The sequence below is a fragment of the Colletotrichum orchidophilum genome (assembly GCF_001831195.1).
Source record: "Colletotrichum orchidophilum strain IMI 309357 chromosome Unknown Scaffold_113.1, whole genome shotgun sequence".
Lineage (NCBI taxonomy): Eukaryota > Fungi > Ascomycota > Sordariomycetes > Glomerellales > Glomerellaceae > Colletotrichum > Colletotrichum orchidophilum.
Genome location: NW_019173069.1, coordinates 18,503 through 35,579, shown reverse-complemented (window position 1 = coordinate 35,579; position 17,077 = coordinate 18,503). Strand labels below are relative to the sequence as shown.

Genomic DNA, 17,077 nt, shown 5'->3' with positions numbered 1-17,077 from the left:
ATATTCTGAGATGTGTGAGTGTAAACGTTGTAGCTAACAATATTTCCCACGTGTGGAGAGGTTATCGTGTGTGGTCTCATGTGAATGATAAATTTGTGGAAATCACAACGGCTTCTACCGTCTTAGGAGAAAACCTGGCGAGAAAATTGACCGAAAAAAAGTACATAAGTGCACAGAGGGTGGATAGCCTGCGTACCGAAAACCGCTGCCATCTTCTTAATATGTTGGACCATTCTGATTAAAACTCGGTATTGCCCGTTGCTTGGACGCTGTCTTCACGCTCTCGGCCGTCGCAAACGGGTACGAGGTATCAATGTATTGTATCTGCCAGTCCCAACAAACTGCGTCGAGATAGACTTTGCTTTTTATAACTGCCCACCATCACCGGTAGGGTGACAATGCATCCTTCCTCGCACCCATGCCCATCGTCCAAATGTATTCACACACTACATGAGGCCAATAAATCTAGCAAGGTTGTGGTCGCCGATGCCGATTTGGGCAGCTTTCTCGCTGCTTGTAACATGTATGAAGCTGTGGTATCAAGGCCGTATCTCCGTCTTTGGGCCGTTCGACGTCTCATGCGGTTGGCGTCCCCACACCACCATCACCGTCTAAACCCCTGTTCCGGGGAACGCCCCGTTCTTGGAGAGGACGACGATGCCGCGCTCGCGGGCGATGTAGCCCTTCATGAGATTCTGCACAGATGTGTGCCGTTAGCCATGTAGCTAGAGAATAAGGAGAAATATGGAGTGATGTTGATCAAGCGGGCTTGTGTAGAAGACATCACGACGCTGGGCAGCCTGGGGTACACAACGCCGTTCTTGGGATAGTTTTGCCTATGATGCAACTGTCCTGGGGAGTGATAAAGCAGGCTAGGGAAGACGGAGAAACGCGCGGCGAAATTCCAACACATTTCCGGCCCGGCTGATCGAAAGATAGAAGCAGGTCTGGACTATGGATGCAGGCTGCCACCCTTCAAGCAACCAGAAGACCAGAAACACGACGAGAAGGAAGTTGCCACGTACCTTGTAGATCATGTTGGCCAGCAGGCACTCAACCTCGTCCGGATCAACAGTCTCCTGGCTTCCGAGGCTGATAGCGGCGGTGAACTCGGCGACTGGGACTCTGGTCCGACGAACGGGAGCGGCGCCGGCTTCCTTTGCCTCCTCGAAGCCGCCGGCGACAAAGACCTTACGCAAGAGGTTGCGCAGGGCGATATCGCGACCGCGCTCCAACGTGAGGTAGATCCTGCGGCGGACGAACTCCTCCTCGCCTTCTTGCAGAGCTAGGTCAAAGTTCCGCAAATCGCCCTTGCGAATGCATTGCGACAGTGGGAGGAAGAGCTTCTGTAGCCGCGGGAAGGGCTCGAGGAGTTTGCTGCTGGGAAGAGTGTGGGTGGTGAGAAGGTGGCATGGAATCAGGTAGGTGAGGATTCTCCTACGATGGTTGTGAGTGGTTAGGCCTGTGATTGCGGGGCATTTCGAGAAGACATACTCTTGGTTGCTTTTTGCGTCCTTGTGACACAGTGACCATGCCTCAGTGAGGTGTTTTTCGGCCTGGACTTGGTCAGATTGGCAAAGTAGGACGGCAATCACTCGGCCATCTTACCTCGACGTAGTTCTCCTCCAAGAAGAAGAGCACGCCTTCATAGTACTTGAAAGTCACCCGCTGTGACTTGGGGAATGCTTCCAGGGGAGGCATGTCTCCACGGTTCGTGGACAACGCTTTCAGGATTGTCCTACTCAAACTTGCAGAATTGAGCTTGAAGTAGGTCTTGAATAGCAGGTTGATGATGTAGTAAATGGCCCACTTTCTTGATTCTTCGAGGGGTGCTCTGTACACAATCAGGAGAGGCTAAAAGGCTTTGGGGTGGCGTCGACATACCTGTCGCTCAAACACAGTGTAAAAATACGCTTGAGCTGCTGTTCACAATCGCGCAGCTGCTTTTGCTTCTCTAGATCCGGATCGTAGTCGTCAGCAAGCTCCATTGCGTCAGCAGTGGCTTCGGTGGTGTTCCGCTCCTCGTCTGAGCTGATGGCGAAAAGTCGCAGATGCTTGCCAGCAAGGTAGAGACACGGAATTGTCCAGGCCTCGAATCCATGATTCGTATAGCCTCGGATGAGAGCGGTGGTGAGTTCTTTCCAAGACTCATAGACCTTGGTCCATGATGAAGCCTATTGTCAGTGTTAGTGATGAAGCCGAAAGAGGGGGACCGAGAGGCATATGCTCACCCTACCTCCAGCACCGGAGTCGCCCTCCACTTTGAGGATCTCACCAATGGCTTTCCAGTACGCCGTATAGACTTCAACCCAGCCTGTAGTCTCCTCATGGTCCAGCTTGAATTTCTTAGACCCTGGGCCCCGACCGAGGAGCATGTACTTGATATCGCTCTTAGCTTCTTGGACATTCGTGCTCTGATAGATGGACCGTAGCTTCTCTGGTTTGTTGACAGGGTTGAATGGCTGGAGTGTCTGCGCAAGGGAGTATCCAGACCGAGTCTTGTAGGCATTGCGAAACTCCTCAAAGAGAGGCTCCATCCTGTCTCTCTAAGCCCTTGCCGGCAGACAGACGTTGAAGGGTGATTGCGTTGAGTGATGGCAGAGCTGAACAGCAAGCGCTCTAGAGTTCGGTGCGGGAAGGCGATATGACTTTCATCAAAGTAATCCTGCCGAAATATATTCGAAAGGCAAATCACCTTTGTGACTTATGATCAAAGCTGTTCCCGTCTACCGTCTACCAGCATGTGTGGTTGCCTTTGTGACGCTGATGGTCTACGGAGGGCAGCCTGCGCTGTGATTGGTTGAAATCCTACGACCTTGGGACACACCAAAGGCAGCTCCTCCCTCTGATGGTTCGGAAATATTGAGCCTGGCATCTAAGGCAACCATGCATTAACAGACCTTCTCGAAATCTGCGGTTTGAAGTGGATCTTCACCAGCCGCAGAAGGGTGGGGCACAGTCGCTTAGGAAAGTGTGGCGTTGACACATAGGGTTCTCGCCCTTTTTTGCATTTACCCAACTTTTTTGTTTTCCCATTCGGCTTCAGACCCAGCAGCAATCACCACGATATCGGATAATCGACGACCATCGGCCAGCTCTTCAAAGTAAGTCACCAATTACTCAAGCACACGGAGGATCTTCAGTTTCTAACAAGTCATTCAAGATGGGTAAGCACAATTCCTCTCTCCTCCCCTGGATCTTGGATGCGAATGCCTGCTGCGAATTTTACGAATCCCGACCGCGACGAAGAAACTTTTTCAAGGCCACTTAAGACATCTCGACGATGTTACTGTATCCGACCAACAACGACTCGACTGCTTCCTGGATAAGACATGAACGAACTTCAGTAGCTTGGATGCCGAGCGAGACAGCACTAGCCTTCCTCAGAAGGCGAACGGCAGTGTTGGGTTTTTGAGGGTTACTTGGTTCACGAAGGGGGAAAACGAATCCTACATCTTCCACTTCGACGTAATGCGATTTCCTCGGCCTTCCGCCCGAACTCGACGTTCGCCCAAAAGGAAAAAATTCAGCAGCAGCCCGGAACGACACAGCGATTCGCATCCTTGGATCCTGAAATTTATGGCACAAGGGCGACGCATAACTAACTATCTCTGCAACAGGTCGTCTCACGGAATACGAGGTCATCGGGCGCCACTTGCCCACCGAGTCCAACCCGACTCCCGCGCTGTACCGCATGACCATCTTCGCTCCCAATGTCACGGTTGCGAAGTCCCGTTACTGGTACTTCTTGCGTGGCCTGAAGAAGGTCAAGAAGGCCACCGGTGAGATCGTCAGCGTCAAGGAGGTACGTCACCCAACCAGAGGACCGTCAAAAGTGTCCCAGTCAGAAACTGACTCTCTACGTCACACAGATCCAGGAGAAGCACCCCCTCAAGGTCAAGAACTTCGGTGTCTGGCTCCGCTACGACTCTCGCTCCGGCACCCACAACATGTACAAGGAGTACCGCGAGATGTCCCGCACCGACGCCGTCGAGGCTCTCTACTCCGACATGGCCGCCCGCCACCGCGCCCGCTTCAGGTCCATCCACGTACGTGCGCCTCGCGCCGAAGACTTGGCAGTCCCTCCCATGGAAATTCGAACACTTCCCGCTAACAACTTCCGGAACAGATCCTCAAGGTCGTCGAGCTCGAGAAGGGCGACGATGTCAAGCGCCCTTACATCAAGCAGCTCATCACCAAGGGCCTCAGCTTCCCCCTCCCCCACCGCGTCTCCAAGCTCAACAACCAGAAGATCTTCAGCGCGAAGCGTCCCACCACCTTCGCATAAAGTGTTGGCTGTTGTGCGGCGTTGTTTCTCTGGTTTTCGACAAATGGAGGGGCGGGCTACTACTACTTGGCAGGTGTTCACTAGGTCTATGGAACTATCACGTGCATTTGCCCTCTAAAGGCGGGGGCCACCAAAAGAAATGAAATCAATTCAAAACATCATCTTTTCGCGAGCATGGCCAAAAGCAGCGGGGAGGGAGGCAAACCACCACGAACCACCCTTTTGATAGATGGACGAATGATACCTGAGTACGAAGCTGTGAATTACGACTTCTTGATGAGACGATGCGGTACCTTAGATCTGCTCGGCCAGAAGAGGGATGTTTGACGTCCGGCTTCGTCTATGTAGACAAATGCCAACTCACCCTGCATCGGTTGTTGAAACCATTTCTAGTCGCTTTTAAAGTGATGTTAACATGAGTTACCCACCTCAGAGGTTATTTATAGTCCTCCCGGTGTAGGGTCCAAATCTGAGTCGATTTCATTCCCCGGCGACTTCCATGCCGTAGTCATTATCAAATGCCTCGTATGGTACTATGCTTCTTACATCGGGTGGTCTCTCGCTCTCGTTTGACGGGTTTCAAGTCGCAATTGGAGGAACGACGGTTTCTCGAGGAGCCAATTAAATCCAGCTGTTGACAATCCTACCTACCGTAGTTACATATCACTTACAAATGCTCATCATATGAGAGTCAAGACTTCCTATTCAGTTGGATTCTCAAAAGACTGATCGGCGTGATTCGTCATACCTATCGTACAGCATTACCACTCGCTTCTTCCTTTCGTTTCCATACTATATACCACGCGTCCCCCCCCCCCCCCCCCCCCCCCCCCCCCGCCCCCCCCCACCCACTCCCCCACCCCTCCCCCCACCCCCCCACCCCCCCCCCCCCCCCCCCCCCCCACCCCCCCCCCCCCCCCCCCCCCCCCCCCCTCGTTAGAATCACCCGTCATCCCCAGGTGACCTCTCCATATTCGCATCAACGACGAACTCGTCCCACGTGCTCGGATCCCATCCAAATTCCCCAGAGTCCATCTGGATCCCGAAATGCACCATCAGGTCCTGCGGGTTGCTGAACAGCGGCGTGCTCCCAAACATGGCCATATCCTCTGGCGTCAGCCCGAACGGCGGGTTCATTGGCGTCGACGTCGGCGGCGGCGGCAATGATGTCGTGGACATAGACGCCCCCGCCGCCGGATCGACCATCATCGGCGAGCCTCCCAATCCGACGATGTTGGTGGTCGCGAAATGTGCACCCGGGGGAGGCGCGGTGCCGCCGTGCCCTCCAGCAGCACCAGCACCAGCAGAAGAAGAAACACGGCCAAGACGATCCGGCCTAAAAGCCGGGTGCAGCGTCTCCATATTCAGCCCCTGACTCTCCGCTGCATCATGAACGTCCGTGACAACAACATCCCCATACCCCTCCTGGTCATCATCATCATCGCCGTCATCATCCTCCTCTTCCTCGTCCTGCTGCACCTTCACCGTCCTCCTGGCAGGCTCCCACCGCTCCGTCGTTATCGTCGTCGTCGTCGCCGCGCCAGCAGACGCCCTGCTGCCGTGACCATGATCCTCCAACTTCAATGCCCCCATCATCGCCTCCGCCCTCGCAGCCCTCGCCCGCCTTAAAAGCTTCTTTAGTGGCCTCCACAGCGTCCCCCTCCTCGTGTCCGCGATCCGCTCCCGCATCCCGTGAAAGTTGCGGTCCACCACCCGCCACGCCCTCTCCACCAGCTCCCCGCGCGTTTGCACGCACAGCTCCGCCAGCGCGACGGCGAGCGGGTGCCACTGCACATAGCTATCAATCCACCACCCGAACCGCTCGCGGTACGTGGCCGAGCTGTACTCGACGAGCTCGATTGTGTTCACCGCGGTGCGGAGCATCGTCTCCCGCGCCACGCGCGGCTTTGCCGTCGCCGTTGACGCACGCGGCGTAAAGGGGTACTGCGCCGAGAGCCACAATTTCAAAATAATGATGCGCACCGTCACGGCGGCGTGGCTGGCGGGCAGGTGCCGCGTATCCTGGTCCCCGTCGCCGTCGTCGCCGTCGCCGTCGGCCGCCGGGGTTTTAGGCGGTGCCGTGCCGAAAAGGGCCTCGAGGCGCTGCGCATGCGCCATGATCTCCTCCTCCGACGTCGTCGACTCCGGCGTGCCGTCGTTATCCAGCGCGAGCTGCGGGTGCCGTGGCCGCAGGTTCCCAAAAATGCCCGAGGACATGCTCGTGCACAGGCAAAAGGTCATCTCCGTCGGGCCTGTCCTGTCCTCGAGCGGGTTCGTCGTCGCGGGGCCAAAGTCGTCGTCGTCGAGGTTGAAGGGCAACCGTGTGCTGTACGACTGTCGCGGGATGGCGGCGTCGGTGCCGCGGTCCTCGGCGGCGCGAATGTCGAGAACCACAATCATCCACCACAGCCGGCGGCGCATCTCGGCCTCAAAGGGCGGGAAGGGAGGCGAGACGCCGTCCCGGTGGAGGTGGAGGGCCTGGGCGAGACGGACAACCAGGGGGATGAGAGCCCACGAGGCGCGGCTGGCGTTGTGTGAGCGGAGGAAGCACTGCACGATAGTTAGATCGAATGGTTTTCATATGCAGTGAATGAAAATGAAACAAGACTCACCACGTAGTAGGTCAGCGCCTGAAGGGTTCTAATCTCAGTGCTGTTGAGATAGTCCGCCTTATGGAGAGCCCTCTCAACGCCCTCCCGGTACCTCTGCGCAAGCACACTCCTCTCCTCCCCCAGATTCCTCAGACAAGCCTCATTCGTCAAGCTCGTGATGGCGCCAAAGTACATGGAAAAGAATAAAGCCTCCGTGGCGTCGTCAATGTGCTTGTTCGTAGCATTCGCGAAGCCCTCGAGCTCGACCGAGATGGTGGGCCGGTGAATGACCTTGAACGCGGGATCGACGTTCGAAAAGAAGATGCCGCACATGTACATGATGTGATCCCTCGGCGGGTGCCGCAGCGGCTCGTCCCCGCCGGTGGCGAAGCTGGAGATGAGCCCGGACAACGCGGGCGGTGTCTGGCCCTTGTTGGCGACGGACGACTCAGGGCTCGTCGTGCTGTGTTGTTGCTGGCCTCCCCCCTCCTCCTCGTCGGACCCCTCGCTATCGGAGGGTTGGTCCAGGGCCTGCCTCATGCCCTCGACCTCCTGACACAGGTTGTCCCAGAACTCGGCGCTCATGTAGTTGGTTGGCGGGGCGGGCTGAGGGTCCCACCCCGCGCCGGGCGGCGACGGCTCCGCGTCGTTCATGCCGGAGACTGGGTCGCCGCCACCCCTTTGGCCTGCCGCCGATATAGAATGCAGCGTCGATGAGGCGGCCGCGGCTGCCACGAGGGAGGCCGTTGGGGCTGCCGCCGAGCCGGCAGCGGTACCATTCTTGACGACTCCATCGACGTTACCAGAGTCGACTTTGCTGACGATACTCTCCAGACGGGTGATGCGGTTGAGCAGCTCGTTCTGCCTCACCTGACGCGGCTTGCGGTTCCGCTTCCGGGAGGGGAACACGCAGTCGAGGTCGGAGCGCTCGCACTGCTTGCACCGGGGTTGTATTTTATCGCATTTGATCTTGCGATGGCGACAGTTTGCGCAGCTAAGCTGTTGTTTGCTGCCGCCGCCGCCGGTGCCAGTGGCGGTACTGTTTTGATCGGCTTGGTGTCGGGCTGCGGTCGCCGATGATGCAGGCGGCGTCATTGTTTGGTGAGTTGTGGGATACTCGATGATGAGTGAGAGTCGAGTGAAGGATGAGCGACCTGAGTGAGTGAGGCTTGAGTGAAGCTAGCTCAGGGTGTGAGACGTAGTTTGCTGACGTTGACGATTTTGAGTGTTCCCCGCCAAGGTAGCTCGCGCTTGCATTCCTTCTGAGTTAAGAGCGAACGGGCGATCACTCCAGGTAACTATCTCCTAAGCCCGGCTGATGTCGGCTTCCTTCGCTACTTGCACATCGAGGAGGTAATTAGGTTTCCATCCAGATTTAAAGACGTGGAGCTGCCAAGAAGAGCAAGGATGGGAGAATAACTCTTTCGAACCCAAGTCCAATAAGAAATCTGAGTTTGCTGCTGATGTTGCTCTGGTTCTGGGCAAGGGTGGCACCAGAGGAACGAAGCAGGCTGCGGGGGATACCTGATGGGCTGTAGCGCACGCCCAAGATCTGCATTCAGATGTGGAAATGCCCAGGGGTGCCCGAAACCACCCCACTACGGCACCCGTAAAAACCTTAAGCCCCAAGGACCAAGTGTGCTATTCGTCCGAGACTCATATGTCAGCACGCCTTCATTCGAACGGTGACATTGCTCGGTCTCGCTCGAGACGGCGGCCGGCATGTGGTTTGTCTTTGCTTATCTAGCCGCGGGAAAGGTTCGACCGGATCAAACGCCGTGAACCGCGCAGCTGGGGTTTCCTTGGTGTTCTGACGGTGTGAGAGCGGGCGAAGAAATGGACGAACAAAGACATCGTCGGCGCGGCGCTCGGGAGTACCCCGAGCGAGTCAACAAATTGCGGAGCCCCCTCCCCCCATTAGGCCTCGCCGTATTTGCAAAGAAGGGTCAATCCAAACGACGATGCTGGAATAGTAATAGCGCTGGGGACCCTCACAATCAGGATTCAGGAGTCATCAACCGTTCAAGGTTTCTGGTCCGGGATGACTCAACTCCCTCCCCTTAAAAAAATCCTTCGTGATAATGTCGCAGATGAAAAAAAAACCGCATGAGAGGAACAACATACAGACACTTTGGCGGTTTACAACCCGGGACAAGAATTGAAAAACAACCACAGGAGGAGTAAGGGAAACCACACGAAGAAGCCATAAAAGGACGGAAAATGGACGAGCCACTCGACTTCGTCACGGTGCATACCACCCTGCCAACACTGCCCCTTCCCCCCCTAGCCTCGCGACCGCCCATCCTCACCGAGCGTCTCATCCTAAAGCCCGTCAGCCAGGATGATCTCCTCTCACTCCACGCCATGCGGACGCAGCCAGAGGTGATGAAGTGGACAGTCGCCGGCCGCATCGACGCGAACATCGAAGAGACCCAGGCTTGGCTGGCCGACAACCTGCCGCCCAACGACGCCCACAACTACAACTTCACCATCTGCCTGCGGTCTACGGGCGAGTTCATCGGTCTCGGCGGGTGCAAGCGCGTGCCGGGGCCCAACCGCAGCGGCGACGGCCCCGGCGGCGAGCTGGGCTGGCCCGAGATCGGGTACCTGCTGCGGGAGGAGGCCTGGGGGAAAGGCTACGCCACCGAGTTCCTGCGGGGCTTCCTCGGGGCCTGGTGGTCTCTGCCCCGCTCCGGGTGCGAGCTCCGCGTCGAGAAGAGCGTCATCGGCGAGAGGTTCCAGGAGACACTCGATTCCGAGACGACGGCGGAGATCATCACCGCCGTGACGGAGCTGGACAACTTGCCCAGCCAGAGGGTCCTGAGCAAAACGGGCTTTCAGAAATTCAAGGTCTGGACAGAACGCGATGAGGATACACAGGAAAAGACGACACTCGTCGGCTACGGCATCGAGGAGCCACAGCGTCGAACCAACACGACAATAGCTTGATGCTGTAGTGAAAGAGGCGAGGGTGGAGAAATTACACTGACCATACGTCGTTCGAATGACCGACCGTTCATCCCGGGCTCTTGCGGCGTCGGCTCCATCGCGTTATCGGAACCTTGTTGGAACCTTGTCGGCCTGCCTGATTGAATTTGGCCAACCACGGCAACAGGCGCACACTCGAATTCTCTGGCTCTTGGACAATCTAAGAGGGCGGTGCGATAGGGCCTATGTAGTACGGCGCGGAGGACGCAACGAGGACGGCACCGGCACGCAGATTCGGGGTAGGGTCGGACTATTGTGTCGTCCGTGATTCCCCCGATCTCATCGGGAATTAGTTAGCACCGCCGATATTTGCTAGACCATTCTCGAACATATAAGAGAACAGATGATGCCAAGGAGTCAGATAGATCTCATCCTAACTTAGAAATATAGAGATACACTCAACAGACGACATCATACACTGCCTCATTTCAACCAACCTGGTCTTGAGTTTTACTATTGCGACAAAGTCGCTGTCGTCACCACTTACCACACCAAGTTCTACCCCAAAAAAGGCCGCCAAAACCAACATGTTGCAACTCGGGATAGCCAACACAATCGCCACTGCCACTGGCATCCTCGGGTGTGCATGGTGGGCGGGTAAGCCAGCTCTTCCCCCTTCACTTGCTGTCTCTCTCTCTCTCTGCCGTCGGCGGGGTCGACGTCAATTGCTGACTCTTAGTCCAGGCGCAGCGGCATCGTTATCCATGTTTAGCATCCCCGCCATAATCCATACCAGCGCAGAGCCAGGTCATGCACTGAAGCTGTGGCAACACATATATTTGAACGGCGCGTCGACCGGCCCAAAAGTAGCGCTCGCCATTACGCTGTCGTTGGTCTACTCGGCCTACGATCGCTACAGCCAGGGTGTTGCGTGGAAGCCGTTTGTTGCAGCCGGGCTTCTTAGTCTCGCCATCGTGCCCTATACCATCATCTTCATGTTGTCAACGAACAATGCACTCATGGCCGGTGCACGGGGCATCACGACGCTGGGTCTGTCCGAGACCAGGGAGCTGTTAAAGAGGTGGCAGGCACTCAACGCCATTAGGAGCGTCATATCCCTTGCGGGCGCCGCAATCGCGTTGTGGTATACCGCTTTCCAATGAGCGTGAGATGATTTGATTCTCTCAAGTCATGTCGATCGTTTCTATAAAGTCAGGGAATCGAGGCGACTGAACGGCGACATATTCATGTAAAGATAAAGATAGCGCTCAAGGTGACCCGGCCAGGCGGTTGGTCGGCGGCCAGTGCAGCAACGGATTGTCATCTCTCTGGCTGTTGCAGTGTCAGGGAGTGGTAGAAATGGTACATGGCCAACGCAGTGTACAACAGCAGGTCCCTGCAAGCCATGTTCGTAACCGCTGCTCTTCCGCTCACCGCCATATGAGTATGTCCCAAAACCTTGGCTGCACCTGCATCAAACATTGGTGTCGCAACGATTAGATTTAAACGGGTACGCGGAGTCGCCATGGTAAGCAGGGACATTGTGCCATGTATTCGTAAGGATGTGCGATGCGCCGCCGCGGATCATGTCCCGGTTGCTAGCAGTGTTTCTGGAAGTCTGGAAGATGGGGCGGGAGTAACGAAAAGATCGGGTGGATTGTTGAACCGGGTCTCTGGTGTTTTGCAAATGCTCTCGCCGGGTTCCAGCCTGCCGGGGAAGTAAATGCCCACGGCTTAGGTGGACATGGTGACGCCGTCTTGTGTTTAGTGACTCTGGGAAAAGTATCCGTAGCTTCCTGGATCTCGTGTGGTGGATGGCCGGGGAAAAAGATGAGATGAGCAGAACTCGACCTGCGCAACGGCGTGTGGTTGGGCAGTTCCTCTTGAGCGTCTGCTGGTTCCATTTGGCCTCTGATTGTCTTGACGTGCGCATACAGGACCAGACGTGACAGCCTGTCGGCTTGGACGGGTTGCCTCAAGGAGAGAGGGTTGCGTGGCTAGGGCCGGTAGGCGGCTGAGCGGGCACCAGCCTCCGCAACAAGGCACATCGCAGCTGGTCGTGTCCAGCAGACGGCTCACCTGGGCAGACTTTCAGGCTACATCCTGGGGGCCGAGGGAACTGGGCATCCATCGCTTTCGACGGGCCTCCTTGGTTATCTGGATAGTTGGGTCTTTTTTTGCTGCCCAGCATCACTTTGCCTTATTTCGTGGAGGACCCGAATGCCAAATCATGTTGATCAGCTGGCGGGACGCAATGGCCGAGATATTAGGCGTAACCTCGGGAGTCGAACCCAAAACGACGATAGGTCAAGGTCTGAAAAGCCGAGTACGGGCTCATCGAGATGCCGTAGGGGGTTGGTGGTGGTGGTGGTGGTGGTGAGAGAGTGTGTGAGGTAAGGTATTCAAGTTGGAACCTGTCTGCAAGTCAGAAGGGGGGGCAGTGATATTCCCAGCTAACGGTCGTGAAGTCGGAAGAGGTGGGACTGCCATGGGGACTCGGGGAGAAATGTACATGGTGAGAATGGCAGCAACGAGAGTACCTAGCCTAAAGAGGTACGTACTGGCCTAGCGGTTGACAATGATTCTATTTGGTACTTACAGAGACAATATATCCAAGCAGAAACCACATGTAGCCTCGCAAAGCAGCCGACGGTCCGACCCAATTTGTCCCCGCAAGGGAAGCTGCGCCAGGGTGCACGTGTCAGCCCAAGAGCCAAACGTTTTCCCTGTCTGTGCTGCATATATCGAAGCTGAGGTGCTGTCGGGTGCTATCCAAGGTAAAGGTGAGTGAGTACCTAGGTAGGTAATTAATTGCTCTCCCAGACTTCCGCAGCGCAGTTCTGCCTGACGGCCGTCCACCTCACCACAAAAACAATCAGAGCCCCAGTGCCGGGGCCGCCGCGACCTTGAACCCCCAAATGCCCATCCATCCCATCATGCGTCTTTGACCCCTCCAACCCCCAGCAACAACAAGGCCCAAGTACCCTGTCCACGTCGAGCTGCAGTCCGAGTACATTAGTTACATCATCAGCTAGCTCTCTGCCGTCGTCGCTTCTCAACTCTCGACCTTTGATTCTGTTTCTCACACACTCCTCCCATCTACGCCTCACAGCCACTAGACATCGACCCGGATACCTCCCTCCCACCCACCGGCTTCTTCACGCGCACCCTCTTGCTACATTGGCGCGCACACTGCCCGAGTCCTGCTCCTGCTCCTGCTTCTGCTCCCGCGCCCACCTCGACTTGCACCCGCACGTATCCATCCAGCCTTGACTCACGGCTTGGCTTCAGCCTACGTCTGCCTCACGTCTCTCTCGTATGACGATGCTGTGGCGGCGGCCCGCACACAAAGTACCTTGAGTTATTAGTAGTCGTTGTACCCTCAACTCAACCTCACCCGTGCTAGCAGTCCAACACTAGCAAGCTGAACCCTTACCAAGCCATTCAACAAACCAACCCAACCCAACTGAACGACGCCTTTCGCTCCAAGACGTTGATATTCGAACGCCGCGCCTTTGAAACCCCTCCAGCTCGTCCGTTCCAGTCAGTGCCTGCGAAGCGTACGCCCGCTGCGCAAAACGCTCTTTGCTTGTCAGCAGCAGCACACGCCACCAACCGTTATATTTCTCCATCCCATCCCATCTCCACACTTTTGTCCCGGGACATTCCTGCCCACAAAAACGCACCGTTGATGTAGACTTCGGCCCCGAATGGCGACCGCGACCGCAGAGGCCGACTCCGAAGAGTCCTCTGCTCATCCTCATGCTCCTCCTCAACCTCAACAACCGCAGGCTCATCCGGCACAGTCCCAGAACCCCGGCCCAAAACCTCCTACCTTTTATGGTTATCTGTTCGGCCCAGACAAGGCGCCAACGCCGATATTCGATGCTCTCCTTCGCGCCATCGCCCTACACATTGTACGTCCGCGCCAGCCTTCCCCGACACTTCAAACCCTGGCTTCCTCCACCCCGCTTCCACCCACCCATAGCCAAGTACTAACCGAACCCCGCCAATATCTAGATTCGCGACGTTGGCGATAGACATGTTCAAGCCTTGACCCCTCAAAAGCTGGCCGCCTTCTACAAGGCCGTCGGTGGTGACTATGACTGTAAGCCCAGATGCTCATCCCGCGCGCAACGCAATCCATGCTGACGGCTCATCATCGTAGCCCTATTCGTCGATATGCCGTATCCCGCCATATCCTACATTTGGCAGGTTACCGGGTGCCAGCACTCCATGCAGCCCTCCGAAAACGATTTCGACGCCCCTTCCGTCCCGGCCTTGACCCTTCGTGGCTTCGTTCGGTGGGAGTCGATTGAGATACTGCTGAGCCCGGAAGAGCATGTACCGTTCATTCAGCAGGCCGTCAAGAGTTGGAACTTGAAGCATCCTGAGACGGGCGAATCTTTCCCCCCCGATCTACCTGCAGATGCTCTCCCCAGCGAACCAGACGCCGGAATCGAGAAATGGCACAAAAAATGCGCTGAGAAATTGAGGAAGGCCGCAGTGCCAGAGGAGGAGCCGGCATCACCAAAGACTGCTCCTAGTCGCCCAGCAGAAAGAGACGAGCCGAGAGTGAAGGCAGCATACGTGCACGTCCGGAATCCCTATCCTCCCAAGGGATCACCGAAACCCTCGCCTCCGCCTCGTGGTTCCCAGGCAGACTACTTTGTTCCGCCAACCCGGCCAGTTGCTTATAGTCATGTTCCTGGGGGTCACGCCGCGAATCGATACCCCCCATCTCGCCTCAATATCCCTCAGAGGACCCCGGAGCAAGATCGATTCAGAGGACAAAATTCTCCCGGCGACCGTCGGCGGCGTAGCTTCTCTGACTACCCATCCCCTCCCCAGGATCCCCTGCACGCCAACTCCGAGCATATACATCCCAGTCGGCCGCCCATGCAACCCCGCCGGCACAGCCAACCTCGACACTATTCTTCGTCCTCGACGTCTGATTCCGACGACCCGGCGAGTCCGCGATCTAAACGTCGGCCTCACACACATCATTCGAATGAACCGCCGCCGCCTGGTTTCCGACGTATGGGTGCTCCCTCAGTACCCCAGCCGCCACCAGTAACTCGTGTACATCGTGCGGAACTAAGACCAGAAGATGCACGACGTCGCAGTATACCAGTCGTAGATGGCATCAGGGAGAAAATCAGCGAGAAAGTGGCGTCTATTCTTCCCACTGGTCGATCACCAGAAAGACATCGAAGTACCTCCGGTCGCCGAAGCGATCCCCCATCTCGCCGCAGCCGAGAGCACCTGCCTTCTTCCAGGCTCAACCGCAGTTGGCCTGATATTGCGTCGGAAGACTCCGAAGCTTCGGACTCGGAAGCAGAGCGCCGACGTCGATTGAAAGCCCGAGACCGTAGAGATATGGAAGAACGAGAGCAGCGGGAGAGGGAAAGGGCCAGAGAGAGAGATCGCGGTCGAGACCGCGACCGTAGACGCGAAAGAGAAAGAGAGAGGGACCGTGACAGAGACCCAGAACGTGAGCGTGAGCGTGATCGCGTCGTGAACTGGGAGAGAGAAGAGGATATCGAGGCTCGCAAGCGAAGAGAACGACCGGTCGTGCGCCCCGAAGCGACACGCCGAACGAGTAGTCATGCAGACGTGGACCGCATGCGAGGACGGCCAGAGCCCCCATGGGACCCTCGGGATCCTCGCGATCGGGACTTGAGAGATGATAGAGATAGAAAGCGTTGGAGAGAACGCGGGGGGAGCCCGGTCATATCTGGCGTTGGGGGGCGACAATACCCAGCTCCGCCGATTCGGAACTAATCCCATCATGAGACGTACGAATTTAGCGGGCTGTTTTCGAGCGATTTGGAGAGATTTGGATTTTGGACAGATAATGTAGCTGGGGCATGATGGCATTTCCGCTTCAACATACGTCAAACTTGCTTCTCTACAGACTGAAAGTCGGAAGAGTGCACACTGGGCAATGAGACATGAAACTATTACATCGCTTTGAGTTATGTAATACTTTTTGATACTGAATACGGTGCTGAATTGAGTACACATACAAGAGGCGCAGACTACTCTGACGCGAATTCCATTACCTTCCCAACTCCATCATTTCATCATCATCACTCTCCTAATCTCCGAGCAATTTCAATCTCTCCCTTCATAGTCCTTCACATCAGATAACCCCCAGCAGCCATCATCAAACCTAGTTGCGGCGGATTCCAGTCATGAACTTGAGCTTGGCAGTCCACTCTACTCCGGTAGGTGGCCAGGTTTCCTCCGGCCGCCAGATATCATCATCTTCTTCTTCCTCATCATCATCATTCATGTCATCTTGCTCCTCATCGTCGTCCTCCAAGTCTTCATCGTCACCCACCACATCGACTCGTTCCTCCCCAGCCACGGCTTCATTGGCGGCGCTGTCGTCGTCACTAGACCCCACATCATCCTGGTCCGCCTCGCTGCTTTCCTTGGAGATGATGTCGCTGTCGCTGTCGTTGTCATTGTCATCGTCCCACGCGGATTTCAGGAACCTATCGCTCATGTCGAAAGGGAACTCCTGATCGCGGGCGATGGAGAGGAAGTCATCCCGGAGGCGCTCGCGTCTCTTGCGGCGAGCCAGGGCGTTGTCATTTTCGTCGTCTTCAGTCCAGTCCGAACATCCGTCGAGGGGAGGCAGCACGCCCACCTTCTTCTTCATCATGCCCTGTTCCTCGGTTCCAAACGGCTTCAGCTTTGGCTCTGACACTGGGATCTTGATCCTGTCCAGGAAACGCTCGAGATCCTTGATGAAGATTTGGAAGTCGGTCATCTCGTGCGAGTACTTGGGCTCCCCGGCGACCTCTTCGCGCGTGTGGTCAAGGGGGGCGGGAACAGGATCTTCGATTGAGCTGCGGGTTTGTCTGGAGTCCCGCAGCCCGCGGGTCCGGTCCCGGTCACGGGCAATGCGGCGGTGGTAGGCGCACTTCTCACCGTGGCGGGTGACGATGCCGACATGGTGCTGGTGGCCGCAGAGGGGCGAGGTCGGGCCGTGGGAGCACTCGCGGAGGGAGGGGTCGGCGAGGAGGCAGCCACAGGTTGTGTAGTGTTTATAAATACGTAGACACATTTTTTTGGGCTGCTGGTAGTACCGCTGGAGTACTCTTCGTCAAGGAGGATAGGCGTATATATGAAGAAGGGACCTTTTTCCCTCGCTCCCTTTCTTGTGTGAAAAGTTTGTATTCTGACCTCTCTCCTGTCGTTTCGTTTCGTTTTTTTTTTGGCGTTTCCTTTGGAGGTTTTGTTTCGCAAAGTAGTCGAT

General features: G+C 56.3%; 7 protein-coding genes across 7 annotated transcripts; 4 read left to right on the top strand and 3 right to left on the bottom strand.

Moving 5' to 3' along the window:
- Window positions 1-611: 611 nt before the first annotated feature.
- On the bottom strand, window positions 612-2,537 carry CORC01_10953 (PCI domain-containing protein; the record flags this gene model as incomplete). The annotated part of the gene is made up of 6 exons (XM_022622580.1): window positions 612-695; window positions 1,026-1,437; window positions 1,495-1,556; window positions 1,609-1,834; window positions 1,885-2,174; window positions 2,232-2,537. The coding sequence occupies 6 exons, from the start codon at window positions 2,535-2,537 to the stop codon at window positions 612-614; spliced, it is 1,380 nt and encodes a 459-aa protein (XP_022470890.1).
- Window positions 2,538-3,163: 626 nt separating this feature from the next.
- Window positions 3,164-4,288, top strand: CORC01_10952 (ribosomal L18ae protein family; the record flags this gene model as incomplete). The annotated part of the gene is made up of 4 exons (XM_022622579.1): window positions 3,164-3,167; window positions 3,621-3,805; window positions 3,873-4,049; window positions 4,130-4,288. The coding sequence occupies 4 exons, from the start codon at window positions 3,164-3,166 to the stop codon at window positions 4,286-4,288; spliced, it is 525 nt and encodes a 174-aa protein (XP_022470889.1).
- Window positions 4,289-5,230: 942 nt separating this feature from the next.
- CORC01_10951 (fungal specific transcription factor domain-containing protein) lies at window positions 5,231-7,974 on the bottom strand (the record flags this gene model as incomplete). Its single annotated transcript, XM_022622578.1, has 2 exons — window positions 5,231-6,838; window positions 6,901-7,974. The coding sequence occupies 2 exons, from the start codon at window positions 7,972-7,974 to the stop codon at window positions 5,231-5,233; spliced, it is 2,682 nt and encodes an 893-aa protein (XP_022470888.1).
- Window positions 7,975-9,099: 1,125 nt separating this feature from the next.
- CORC01_10950 (acetyltransferase) lies at window positions 9,100-9,828 on the top strand (the record flags this gene model as incomplete). The annotated part of the gene is made up of 1 exon (XM_022622577.1): window positions 9,100-9,828. One exon carries the CDS (start codon window positions 9,100-9,102, stop codon window positions 9,826-9,828), a length of 729 nt encoding a protein of 242 aa, XP_022470887.1.
- A 566-nt stretch (window positions 9,829-10,394) lies between these two features.
- Window positions 10,395-10,970, top strand: CORC01_10949 (uncharacterized protein; the record flags this gene model as incomplete). Its single annotated transcript, XM_022622576.1, has 2 exons — window positions 10,395-10,464; window positions 10,552-10,970. The coding sequence occupies 2 exons, from the start codon at window positions 10,395-10,397 to the stop codon at window positions 10,968-10,970; spliced, it is 489 nt and encodes a 162-aa protein (XP_022470886.1).
- A 2,547-nt stretch (window positions 10,971-13,517) lies between these two features.
- Window positions 13,518-15,591, top strand: CORC01_10948 (uncharacterized protein; the record flags this gene model as incomplete). The annotated part of the gene is made up of 3 exons (XM_022622575.1): window positions 13,518-13,724; window positions 13,828-13,915; window positions 13,976-15,591. 3 exons carry the CDS (start codon window positions 13,518-13,520, stop codon window positions 15,589-15,591), a joined length of 1,911 nt encoding a protein of 636 aa, XP_022470885.1.
- Window positions 15,592-15,982: 391 nt separating this feature from the next.
- CORC01_10947 (uncharacterized protein) lies at window positions 15,983-16,885 on the bottom strand (the record flags this gene model as incomplete). Its single annotated transcript, XM_022622574.1, has 1 exon — window positions 15,983-16,885. The coding sequence occupies one exon, from the start codon at window positions 16,883-16,885 to the stop codon at window positions 15,983-15,985; it is 903 nt and encodes a 300-aa protein (XP_022470884.1).
- Between the last annotated feature and the right edge of the window lie 192 nt (window positions 16,886-17,077).